This window comes from Pseudoliparis swirei, chromosome 10, assembly GCF_029220125.1.
Source record: "Pseudoliparis swirei isolate HS2019 ecotype Mariana Trench chromosome 10, NWPU_hadal_v1, whole genome shotgun sequence".
NCBI lineage: Eukaryota > Metazoa > Chordata > Actinopteri > Perciformes > Liparidae > Pseudoliparis > Pseudoliparis swirei.
This window is the reverse complement of record NC_079397.1, coordinates 9,844,645-9,856,932: the sequence shown is the minus strand read 5'-3', so window position 1 is coordinate 9,856,932 and position 12,288 is coordinate 9,844,645. Positions and strand designations below refer to the sequence as shown.

At 41.0% G+C, this 12,288-nt stretch overlaps 1 protein-coding gene across 1 annotated transcript in view; it reads left to right on the top strand.

Annotated features, from left to right (window-relative positions):
* The window catches only part of cerk (ceramide kinase), a 38,380-nt gene that overhangs the window by 6,713 nt on the left and 19,379 nt on the right, over positions 1 to 12,288 (top strand). The window contains exons 2-5 of the mRNA XM_056425223.1: positions 3,740 to 3,874; positions 7,240 to 7,362; positions 10,157 to 10,282; positions 10,917 to 10,983. Coding sequence (XP_056281198.1) covers positions 3,740 to 3,874; positions 7,240 to 7,362; positions 10,157 to 10,282; positions 10,917 to 10,983 — 451 coding nt within the window. The remainder of the gene's footprint in view (positions 1 to 3,739; positions 3,875 to 7,239; positions 7,363 to 10,156; positions 10,283 to 10,916; positions 10,984 to 12,288) is intronic.

The window sequence follows — 12,288 nt, the reverse complement described above, 5'->3', positions numbered from 1 at the left end:
ACTAACGCGCTGATTAATGTTGTCTTTCTGTCTTTGACAGAAGTTGATTTGCCCACCGGGCGAACACGAGGAAAAATGCCCCGTAAGCCGGGGAGCTTTAGATAACCAATATGTAAATGTGTAAAACACGAGATTAGATATTCTAATGTATTCCAATAAATGTTTGGGGACAAATCGGGTACAAGTGTGGTGTTCAGATATGAAACGAACAGCAATTGCATGATTTCCTGTTGCACCGTCTCAAGTCTAATACAGTTTGTTGTAATCTCGGGTACTGGACGGCGTTTGTAACTCAAAATGCAAAAACATCACCAAAGACGATCTGCTTTCGCTTGCATGTCTGTGAGAGCATCTTCCTCGAAACGCCACGTCTATTTCATCAGGACAACTCGGTGATGTATCACACTTAATTATTAACATGTTGCACAACAGAAATAGCAAAAGTAGAGTTTAGTCGGTCGGCTATCTTCCTCTGAAGCTTTCCACATTCTCGCGCATGTATTCAGAAGGTCTGTTCACATACGACATCCCTGACCTTTGACCTCATGTCGGATCAGGAAAAACTCCTAAAAGAAACTGAAAAAAACCTTTCATGGGGGAAAAAAGGGATGAAACTTTCAGGAGAGCAACAGGAGGATCCCTCTCCAGGATGGACAGAAGAATAGATGTCATGTGTACAGAAAGAATAATTACAGAGTTACATAAACACATTTAATGAATATGACAAATTATGAATAATTCGTAGGAGGCATGGACCACAAACCCTGATTTTCACAATCCATGAAATGGAAGCAGGAGAGGGGGGTGGTGTGGAGGCATCAGCAGGGCCATGGCAGGAGGCAGGGCCACCAGGCAAGAGGCCGGACCAATGAGGCCAGGCCCTTGAGGCATGAGGCACAGGGAAGGAGGCAGTGAAGGTCCCTTGCCAGGTCCAGGCCAGGGGCAAGGAGTCAGGAGCCAGGACCAGCTACAGACACAGCCAGGTCCAATGGACCCTATGAGAGTTCCTGGGGATCCTCAATAGAAGAGCCGTAGTTCATGTTTTTAGTTGACTTCTCTTTATGTGACAAACAAGATCACCTGCTGGGGAACACATAGAATCCAAGGAAAAGCTTCAAAGCAAGCATACATATCTTTTTTGTCTGACTAGCAGCCACTGCTGCGGTAACAAGTGGGAATTAATGCTACATGTTTAAAGACGTTTTGAAAATGGATGGAATGTGTAGGTCAGTGCCTTTTCAAGAATCCATTTTATATGTTAATTAAAACCCCAACAATTCCTTTGGCGGGTGCCATTTTATTTTATTTCTTCAAATAGCTGAAATGAAAACACCCCCCTGTCCCTCTATGCCCCCCAAAATAAAGCTATTATACACATGGCCATAACTCTTCCTATTTGTCAAAGTGTGAATATCGATGGCTATAAAGTTATTCATGCCTGCATGGCGCATCATCTTTATTTGAGAAAGAAATGAAATCCCATTCCCTCAGAATCCCGGGAGAGAAATAATATGTCATGCCTGCCTCCCATCCATTTCACAATATCAGCTGAATAAATTTGTCGGAGGGACTGGAATGCCTGTATGTGATGCGGTTGAAGAGGTCAGTTAAAGTCATTGCTAGTAATATTGCCCTTTCTCAGCATTTTGAATTTGTTCCGTTGGTAGAGTAGCCATCTTTTGTGCTTGAATGCTCACAATTTGTAAATTGAAATCTAAAAATGGTTGACGACGGAAACCATATATAAATATATATATATATATATAGGTCAAAAGTTTTAGAACACCCCCATTATTAAACCTACAAGTGCTACACATGAGAACTTTCTGACCAATATTTTATTTCCATTGCAGAAAGAATGCCACGAGTGTGTTCGGCTGTTACAGTGGGAAAGTATTCGGACGCCTTTAAAATGTTCACTCTTTGTTTCATTGCAGCCATTTGCTAAAATCCAAAAAGTTCATTTTAGCAGGTGTCCAATCAGTTTATTTGAACACAGCTGGACTCCAATGAAGGAGTAGACTCATCTCAAGGAGGATCAGAAGAAATGGACAGTGAGTTAAATATGAGCATCACAGCAATGAGTCTGAATACTTATGACCATGTGATATTTTAGTTTTGCTTTTTCAATAATTTTGCAAAAAATTTCTACATTTCTATTTGTTTCTGTTAAGATGGGGTGCTGAGTGAACATTAATGAGAAATAAAATGAACTTTTTTGATTTTAGCAAATGGCTGCAATGAAACAAAGAGTGAACATTTTAAAGGGGTCTGAATACTTTCCGTACTCTCTCCAAAAGGTGGCGACTTTGATACGTCAAAAATGTAGATTACATTTTGTTAAACATAGAATTTATATCTTCCAAAATTTAGATTACAGTTTATTTCTCTAATTGTTTGTTTCTTTTATGCTGTAATTTACAGTACATTGAGAAATTACATTGAGAAATGAAACTGTGTACATTTCAATAAAAACTGGAGGAATTGAGGTGTTCTAAAACTTTTGACTGGTACTGTATGTACTGTGTATATTTATATATAGATATAGATATATAATGTGAGATGTAGTCTAAAATATTTGGACATCACCTTCTTGACTTTGAGTTGCCCTTTTTACAGTCGATATCATGATTTCTTCGCCTTCCTCTGGATTTCCCCTGGCCACTCTCTTTCACACTCAGACCAGCTTGTTCTCACTTACCAGTATGGAAAAGAAACCATTTCCCAGTAACTCCCTTTTATTTTTCCTAAACTCTGCATTTCAAACACAGTAATTTAATACCCATAAAATCCTTTGATGGGACTTGGCAGCCCTTCAAGGCAACTGACCCATCCCATCTCCTCGCTGCCAAGGAGGTACCAGATCACACCAGACTCCACTAATTCTGTAAACCATTCAAACTCTGCCGAAGTCTTTCATCCCACATCAGTTTAAACGAGCAGACTGAATCCCGTTTCCCTTGGGGGCGGAAAAAAAGAAAAGAACAAGAAGACGCAATTCCTTCCCAAACACACACCAGCTCTCTGGGGATACGGCTGTTACCCCTTTGGGGAACTAATGGGAAGCCAGTCTCGGGTCATAAGTCACGGATGAAGTTGTCTTCATTTTAAAGAGAAAACAGAAACTTACTTACTAAAGTTACTTCCTTGTTAGCAAATATTTGCCTGTTTAAACAGATACAGAGCATTATTTGATGACTACAATGACTTTCTGGCTCCTGAGTGTTTAAATATTCATCTTCATCAGCAAGTCGCAAACTTTTTCCGTGGGCCATTTGGTGCTGGGCAGGAGTCGTATGACGGGGCTTGTGTGTGAGCTTTCTCTCTGAAACAGCTGCCTCTCTACATCTGGATATGAGGCTGATGGGTTCGACGAGACTGAGCCTGGAAAGAATAAACAGTAGAAGTGGTGGCCCCATAAAACAACGATCTGGAATGAATGAGGGGGAACTACAGAGATGGTGATACTTCTTTTGTGGGGTTGTCTCTATACGTGACCCATTTCACAACGCACGTGGTTATGGTCATCCATTGCATTATTGCAGCTTGAATGATATTTCCCCAAAAAGTATTTTCAGCAACGTGTCTTAACAGTCACCGGCACAATTGCTTTTGGTTTTGCAAGATGTGTGTAAATACATGAGAGAGACTAACAGTTCTATTGAAAGAGCATCATGCACTGGTTGATGTTGTGTATTTGCAGTTGAGTAAAAATATGCACGTGTCCATGTCTCTCCAGCACACACTGTTCAGGTGGGTGAAATCGTGGCTGTCCTCAGGACCAGAGGCGATGACCACCGAGACAACGCGGAGACCAGGAGGAGTCAACGAAAGGCGGAGCCGCACTCGGCGCTGTATCCTCATGCATTCACAGGTATGCAGCCGACAACTGGTGATCACACTCAGAGGGACGTTGCACTGACTTCACACGTCAGGCTGCCGGTCACGGCGAGTACACGACTCAGGCTCTGACATTTAATGTGTGGCCTTGGAGCTTTTTGTTTTGAATCCAGTATCTCAGCTCACAAGTCCTCCATCTTTAATGCAAGTGCAACACTTATAATCATGACTTACTTCATTATTATGAATTACCATCTTATTATTAACGCATACTATCTTATAATTTCGACTTACTATCTCATAATGAGATACTATCTCTTTATTTCGACTTACTATCTCATAATTATGACTTACTATCTCATAATTATGACTTACTATCTAAAAATTATGACTTATCTCATTAATAAAATACTATCTCTTTATTTCGACTTACTATCACTTAATTATGACTTACTATCTCATTATTATGACTTACGTTCTCATTATTATGACTAACTACTTATAATTGTGACTTACTATCTCATTATTTCGAGTCAAAATTATGAGATACTGTCTCATGATTTCAAATTACCATCCTATTATTAACACATACTATCTTATAATTTCGACTTACTATCTCATAATTATGACTTATTATCTCATATTAATGAAATACTATCTTTATTTCGACTTACTATCTCATAATTATGACTTATTATCTCATATTAATGAAATACTATCTCATAATTATGATTTACAGGATCCTAATTTTTTTTCTCACACTGGTGGAATTCAATTCAGTTTATTTGTATTGCCCAATATTACAAATTACAAATTTGTCTCGGAGTGCTTGGCTTACAAACTTTTCTACCTTTTGGAAAATTATAAGCTTGGTTTAATTTAATATATATATATATTTTTAACTGCTTTAAGAAATAGATACAGAGCGTCTTTTATTCCCTCATGGTCGCCGCACACCGGACGCCGCAAAATTTCTACGCGCGCGCGACGCGCTCGCTTGAAATTTCCGAAAAAATACACGTCACCACGGACGCGTCGGCGCGGGGCGGAGTAATAAATGAGTCGAGGAACCACAGAACGCAGCGAGGCACACTTTTGAGAGGAGGACTGCAGCTTTTTAGTGGACTTCTCGCTCTCTCTCTCTCTCTCTCTCTCCTTCTCTCTCTTCTTCCACACTCACGGCTCTGAGATTTTTCACCTCCTGCGCCGATCTTGTCTCTAATATGGTTGGGCGATAATATACAAATAAAAAACAATAAAATAAAGCAAATAAATACAAAAGGTAGTCATCATCATTTAAATTTGTTCCCACCACCCTCGCTCCATCTTTATTCCTCTTTATAAAGATAGCCCGCTCGTAAGTATAAAGAGTTGTACAGACATAGTATACAACAGACAGCTTCCATTTTTTTTTTTTTTTTTTTTTTTTATGACGCGGATGAGCTGCTGTCTCGCTGGCTGGCTGACGCTGACGCAACTATGCCTTTGCTGCTTGAGTTGTGCTGCCATTTCACCGCGTCAACTCCAAGCCGCGCGTGTTCTGCCGTGTCTGTTCGTTTCGCCCGCGACAAAACCTCTGTTCTGTTGTCAAACGCTGCCTGACGCACGCTGCCGCTGGAAGATACAGAGCAGCTTTGCATTGACTCCAACAAAGTCGTGCCCGGAGCCCGTATTTGATCGCTGTCACTCTCATTGTACTGTCGCCGTAACATTTTGAGTAAGTGCGCCAAAAGCCAGTGTTCAGCTCCACCAATCACACGCCATCTGACTCTGGAAATAAGCCACCGACAGCCCCCCAGCCTGAAAGTAATGCATTAACTAGAACGGGCACTCGGTAGAGTGCATACCTTCGCATATCACAAGATTGGGCATTGAATTATGAACATTTCGGCATTAGTTGCATGCCAATTGGATAAAAATTGACCGCGCTATGGTAAAAAGAAGATGTTGACCTTTCCATGACCTTGACCTTTGACCCGATCGATCCCAAAATCGAATCAAATGGTCCCCGGATAATAACCAATCATCCCACCAAATTTCATGCGATTCGGTTTAATGCTTTTTTAGTTATGCGAATAACACGCATACAAATAAATAAATACACGGCGATCAAAACATAACCTTCCGCATTTTCAATGCGAAGGTAACAAGAGAGTCCCTCACAGCTTAGCTGACTGGGTGTAAAATGGCAGCGTGCCAGTGACTTATGGGCTAATGCTTAAATTGAGCCATTAGATTATATCCAAAACAAGATCGGATTTACATTATTTATTACAGCCAAATGTTTAAAATTACCTCGCTAATGGGAGATTTCACGAGAGTGTGTCGAGTCCGACGCGACTGCATCCCCACGATCTGTGGAAACTTGGCATCAAAGACGCGTCCCGTCGGTTCCATTCTGATTATGTAACTTATGAAAGGATGATGTGTCTCCTATGCTCACCAGCCCCCCGCAAGCACGAGGTGCTGTGAGCGATTTGGTCTAAAGAACTTACCTGAAAAGTTAACTTTCCTATCTGATGCAAATAATGCTCAGTGTGATAATGTGACGATGAAGTGCTCAGCGACTGGATCGGCTGTCAAAGTGCTTAGCGAGTGGTTTTTTTCCTCTTCTTCTGCGCCTTAAAGTGAATATTTCAGTAATGTTCAAAGCAGGATATTATAATATATCTCTTTTTTCTTTTTCTTTACATAACTCATGTGCACTTTTTTCTTCCTCAAGCATCTGATTGGCCTTCAGGATGTAGCCGAGGTCCATTCTCAGGCCAGGTGGGAAAGAATGTAACAATATGCAACATGAGTATTTTACTATTATACTTCTCTGCTGCTGACGAATTCTACGTCACTAACTATGATGAGTGTTTGATCGTGAGGGAAGTTAAAACTTTATTGATCAGCTGAAATCATAACAGGAATTATCTTGATCTGGCGATTGCATCTTTATTTCTGCTGATACTCTTTTTCCATTCGTGGTCCAAGGACTAAAGATTAACCGTTCACGTCCTGCAGCAGCGTGACTAGACATTATAGAACATTTGTAAATCCTGTGGAATATGCCTACTATGAACTATTCATACACTCTGTCACATTCATTGAATGTATTTTAACTCTAGATCTGTCCTTCTGTACACATTACATCTATTGCATCTGTCCATCCTGGAGAGGGATCCTCCTCTGTTGCTCTAATGAAGGTTTCTTCCCTTTTTTTCCCCCTGAAGGGTTATTTGGGAGTTTTTCCTGGTCCGATGTGAGGTTTTGGGGCAGGGATGTCTATGTGTACAGATTGTAAAGCACTCCGAGACAAATTTGTAATTTGTGAAATTGGGCTATACAAATAAACTGAATTGAATTGAATTAAAGCAGCAGGCGCTCTGTTCCTTCTGCTTGGTTCCTCCACAGTTTCCTACGTTCGAAGAACAAGGCGGCACCAGTGGCGCTGCAGCGACGTCACCTTCCGCTCTGCCGACGAGAAACTCTGCGAGCGGTGGATCCGAGTTATCAATGAGCAACTGGCTCTGCTCAGTATGTACCGCCTAATGGTTTAACAGAAGCGGGCGATGCACTTTGAACTCAACGTCATCAAAATCCTTTTTATTGACGAGGCTTCATAAAAGTTCCACGTATTAAAAACAATGTCTTCATTTAGCCGCACCACAAGCCGCAAGAGATCATTATCAGTAGCGCTCTGGTTTACAAACAGGTTGGGGGAGAAAATGGATTAGTGTTGTGTGGTCCATGCCAAATATTTAGATTTAATAGATTTAAAGGAATAGTGTGTAGGATTTAGGAGGATTTACTGAATCCTACACACTACATCCTACACACTGAATCCTACACACGACATCCTAAACACGACATCATACACACTGAATCCTACACACTACACACTGAATCCTACACACTACATCCTACACACTACACCCTACATACTACATCCTACACACTACACCCTACATACTACATCCTACACACTGAATCCTACACACTACATCCTAAACACTACATCATACACACTGAATCCTACACACTACACACTGAATCCTACACACTACATCCTACACACTACACCCTACATACTACATCCTACACACTACATACTGAATCCTACACACTGAATCCTACACACTACATCATACACACTACATCCTGCACACTGAATCCTACACACTACATCCTGCACACTGAATCCTACACACTACATCCTACACACTACATCCTGTACACTGAATCCTACATACCGCTCTTTGAAAACGTTTCAAAGTCCCTACTTGTAGTTTGTCAGGTTCAAAGCCGTTTAAAATATAGAATAAAAATAGCCCTTATTTTATATTGTGCTCATGTGCACTCCACACAACAGAAACCTATCCAGACAGAGACGGTCTGTTTGGTTGACGCCACAATAGATGAACTAATCAGATCCCAAATGTGATTCTAATGCTCGCCCTGTTGCTTGTTCCATACCTTGTGTTTAAAAAAATGAACAAGACGTTACCCCAGTATGGCAGGAAGCTACCGGGAGCTAAAAGCTGGAGGTATGACGTAACTTGGAACAGTTATTTACACATTGCTGTTTTTTTGCTCCGCACGAATGACCCGCAGGGGTATGCAAACATTTTTAAGAACCTGCAAATCCAATTTTAATACATTTCCGTGCCATACTTTTTTGAGAATCCGTGCTTTGTGTGAAACGGCTTTCAGATTGGGCTGTAAGATATTGTGTCGTACAGTTTATTCTGAATGGGGGGAATGGGTGTTCGGTGAGGATCAGGCTTTTTATCTCTAGCAATTTCAATAGCTGTCAGCAACGGGCACGAGGGATATGCAATACAATCTTTTTTTCTGAGTGGTTTATGGACTACTTCATCGGGACACCACCTTAGAGTATGTAACATAAGTCACTGTAACAGCCAAGGAAAACCTCTGGAACCATGCAATTCTTCAAAGGATGCCTTTGTATTGTGAGGTTTATCGATAGAGTTTGAACAAACAACAGAGAAAGGACAGAATAGTTTAACAGATTAATATCACAGACCAAGTAAGTGGTATAATAAAGATGTTCCACGGTGCATATTTAGTTTATATTTCCGTTTCGGACCAAATGGGGAGATCATTAAAACTTTCAAGAGTAGACTTGTAGCTAAATGAGCTCTTCTACTCCTAGACTGCAAGTAAAGTGTGCATTATTGTTCATAAAAAACCAAACACTTTATTCATCTCAATAGATCAGTCAGATAAAACATATACATGGTGGTTTTTACCAAATTATCTTTGGCCGGCTTGCGCAAGAAGCATGGAGTGTATGTCTGTATTATTGTTTGCACCCGGCTTACTGTCCAAATGTGCTCCAGGGTATCTTTTTTTCCGTCTCCTACATGTCAACATGCGTTTTATTTATTCTAATATAAAACTCAAGACTGAAAATGTACATAACGGCTCATCATCCATCAAAATATGTACATCACCCAGAAGACGAAAGGAATTCAACATGTTTCCCGATGATCAATTACCACATTAAAATACCAGAAAAGGGTTATTATTACACCATCAGTCACCACGCGTTGAGCTTTATTACATTTTTGTCCCAGTTGAGTGCAAAATACAGCGCTTTACATGTATAATGCGATTGCAAAGTGGTTATACGTTGGAAACCTTCTGGATTTAGTGTATAACTAGCATGTGGAAATTAGAGTCTAAGATGGGTTTAGCACATTTGAAACGGCCTACTTGATCCCACTTTACCTGGCAGGATGAATCAATTCAAGAAAATTAACGGCATTCATTGTGAAGACGAAGCTCTCTGAGTGTTAGTCTCCTCCACAGAACACCTTTACACCCCCTGTTGACGACCCGTGTCTGTGATCTAATGGAACTTTTGTCTTACTGCCAACAGATATTGCACCCTATATTTCTTTGTGCTCATTTAACTCCTGATCCCAATCCATTCATTTCCAATTGCAGCAGCTGCTGTATCTCAGTTTGTTGTCCTAAATGCACTCTTCCACAGCAAGTCATAAACAAGCCATTTAGTATTCTCCATCGCAGCCCGGTGTGGGTTTATCACAGAATGATGCAGCACCTCCGAATCGCTTCACACTCCTCCCACAGTCGCTAGACACGCCATTTATTTCTTGAGAGGCGTGTTTTGGGCTCCAGTCAGTTTGACGGAGCGTTTTGAGAAAGGTCTCTGGTTAATGAAAACTTCATCAAGCTGCTTGTCAGTGACATAGTTGTAGGCACACACACACACACACAAAAGAAGGTATATGCTGAACCTTTTTTAATGACTATCTCTCACACCCCTCCCTCACTTCTGCAGCCGACCGACCGAAGAGCCTTCTGGTGTACATCAATCCCGTCGGGGGAAAGCAGTGCGGGAAGCGCATTTACGAGCAGAAGGTGGCTCCGATGTTTCGCCGCGCTAGCATCTCAGCCGACGTGATTGGTGGGTCCCCATCAGCAACGTTCCTCATCATTTAAATAAAAAATGCATCCCGGTGGCCGGCGAATAGATCTCCTCTGGCACCGTGGCCTCTCCGAGGGGCCGAAGAAGCTCGTGACGACATGATTTGGCTGATCGTGCCATTAATCTCGCCACCACCTTAATGGAAACTGTGATAGTTGATAAGCTCGGGTATCCAAAACGCATCTATTATTCAATAAGTGTTTGCAACCGCTACACATAGTCTGCGTTATTGATGGTCCATCAGAGTGAATGCTATTTACCCTGGGCTTTCTACAGCTTCTGTGAATGGCAGGGTTGTATTTTGGGTCGTTATTATCCTTGGGAAACAGATTTATTGTTGAAATATTCTTTTGTTTTTTTGGGGTGGGGGTCCAGGGCTCATTTGGCTGACTAACACTCAATAGCTGAATGAGATTGTTCTGTGCCTTTTGCTCTCTCCGAGCATTAATCTGCACGATGGGTTCCAGCGACCGCTTCAGAAGGGCAGAGCGCTTCCTCGTCTTGCATTTCAAAATGCTCGTGATAGCCGGCCCTCAAAGAGCCTATTGTTTTGTCGGTATATTGCCTTTAATTGAAGTTGCACTAACACTTGCCATTTGATTTGTTTCCATAGTTACAGAGCGGGCCAATCATGCCAGGGACCACTTGAAAACCGAGGCCAACTTAGATAAATATGACGGGTGAGTGCTTGGGCCAGGTAGCTGCTGCTGCTTTCAGGCTTTCAACACTGGTTCTTCCCCGTGGCGGTGTTGTCTACAGCCTTCGAGAGACTCTTAAGTAAGCTGTTTTCGCTCACTACACTCAAAAAAACGATTCAAGCCCTTCTTAGAGGTGACACATTTAAATATTGTTTGATACATTTAAATAAATCAATTACAAAACGAAGATATTTATATTGAATGGGTGGAACACAAAATGTAGGAATACTTTCATTTATTCGATTTATTTAGGTTACACTCACAAAAACGATTCAAGCCCTTCTTCGAGGTGACACATTTAAATATTGTTTGATACATTTAAATAAATCAATTACAAAAATAGATATTTATGTATGGGTGTAACACAAAATGTATGAATACTTTCATTTATTAGATTTATTTAGGTTAGATGGTGTGCATATCAACTCAAAATAAATGTGTTTCATTGGGGACTCCCCTTTGCGCATGCGCCAGCTGAAAATCAGTTGTTTACATGAGGTGAAGACACTTTCAGGGCTGTACGGTGGTGTAGTGGCTAGCACTCTTGACTCACAGCCAGAGGACCGTGGGTTCAATTCCCAGTAGGGGTGTTCCTTCTGTGTGGAGTTTGCATATTTTTTTAGTTAGTTAGTTTATATTTTGAGTTGGACAAACACAAATTAATTTAATTTAATGAATATCGTTATTTTATTTTAGATGTATTTGATACAAATGAGTTGGACTAACTTAATTCCATTTTATTGCACTGATGTGCTAAATTTGAGTTGGAGTTGCATATAATTATTGGATGGAAAACCTGCCAACAATTTAATTGAGTTCATCCAATGAGTCATTTCTTTGAGTGTAGGAGCTTGTCATGAGGCCGTGTGTTGAGCTGTAATCTGTGTTCCGTCGCATTGCGATCACTCCTACAGTGGAAGTCAGTAGGACTGAAAGTTTATGTTTAAAGGCAAAAGGACCCGATGCCACTTACAGCTTCAAAATCCCAGTTTCAGTTCTCCAACAGAAAAGTGAAATCACTTCACTTTCCAAGTGTAAAACCATGTCTTCAGACTTCAGGGTTTCGGGGACAGATTTTTCATTTGCATGGTTCAAGATATGCTTTGAATCGATGTAAAGTCGACCCGAGAGCCATCTGCATAACAGTCTTTTCCCCCGGTATGATCACACAAAGCTTTAGACATTCAATTCAAATCAAGTGGTGAACTGAAGAGAAAGTAGCGGTTCAGATCTGAAGGCAATAAAACAGACGTCGCATTCGAATTTCGACCTTTTTAATGATTATTT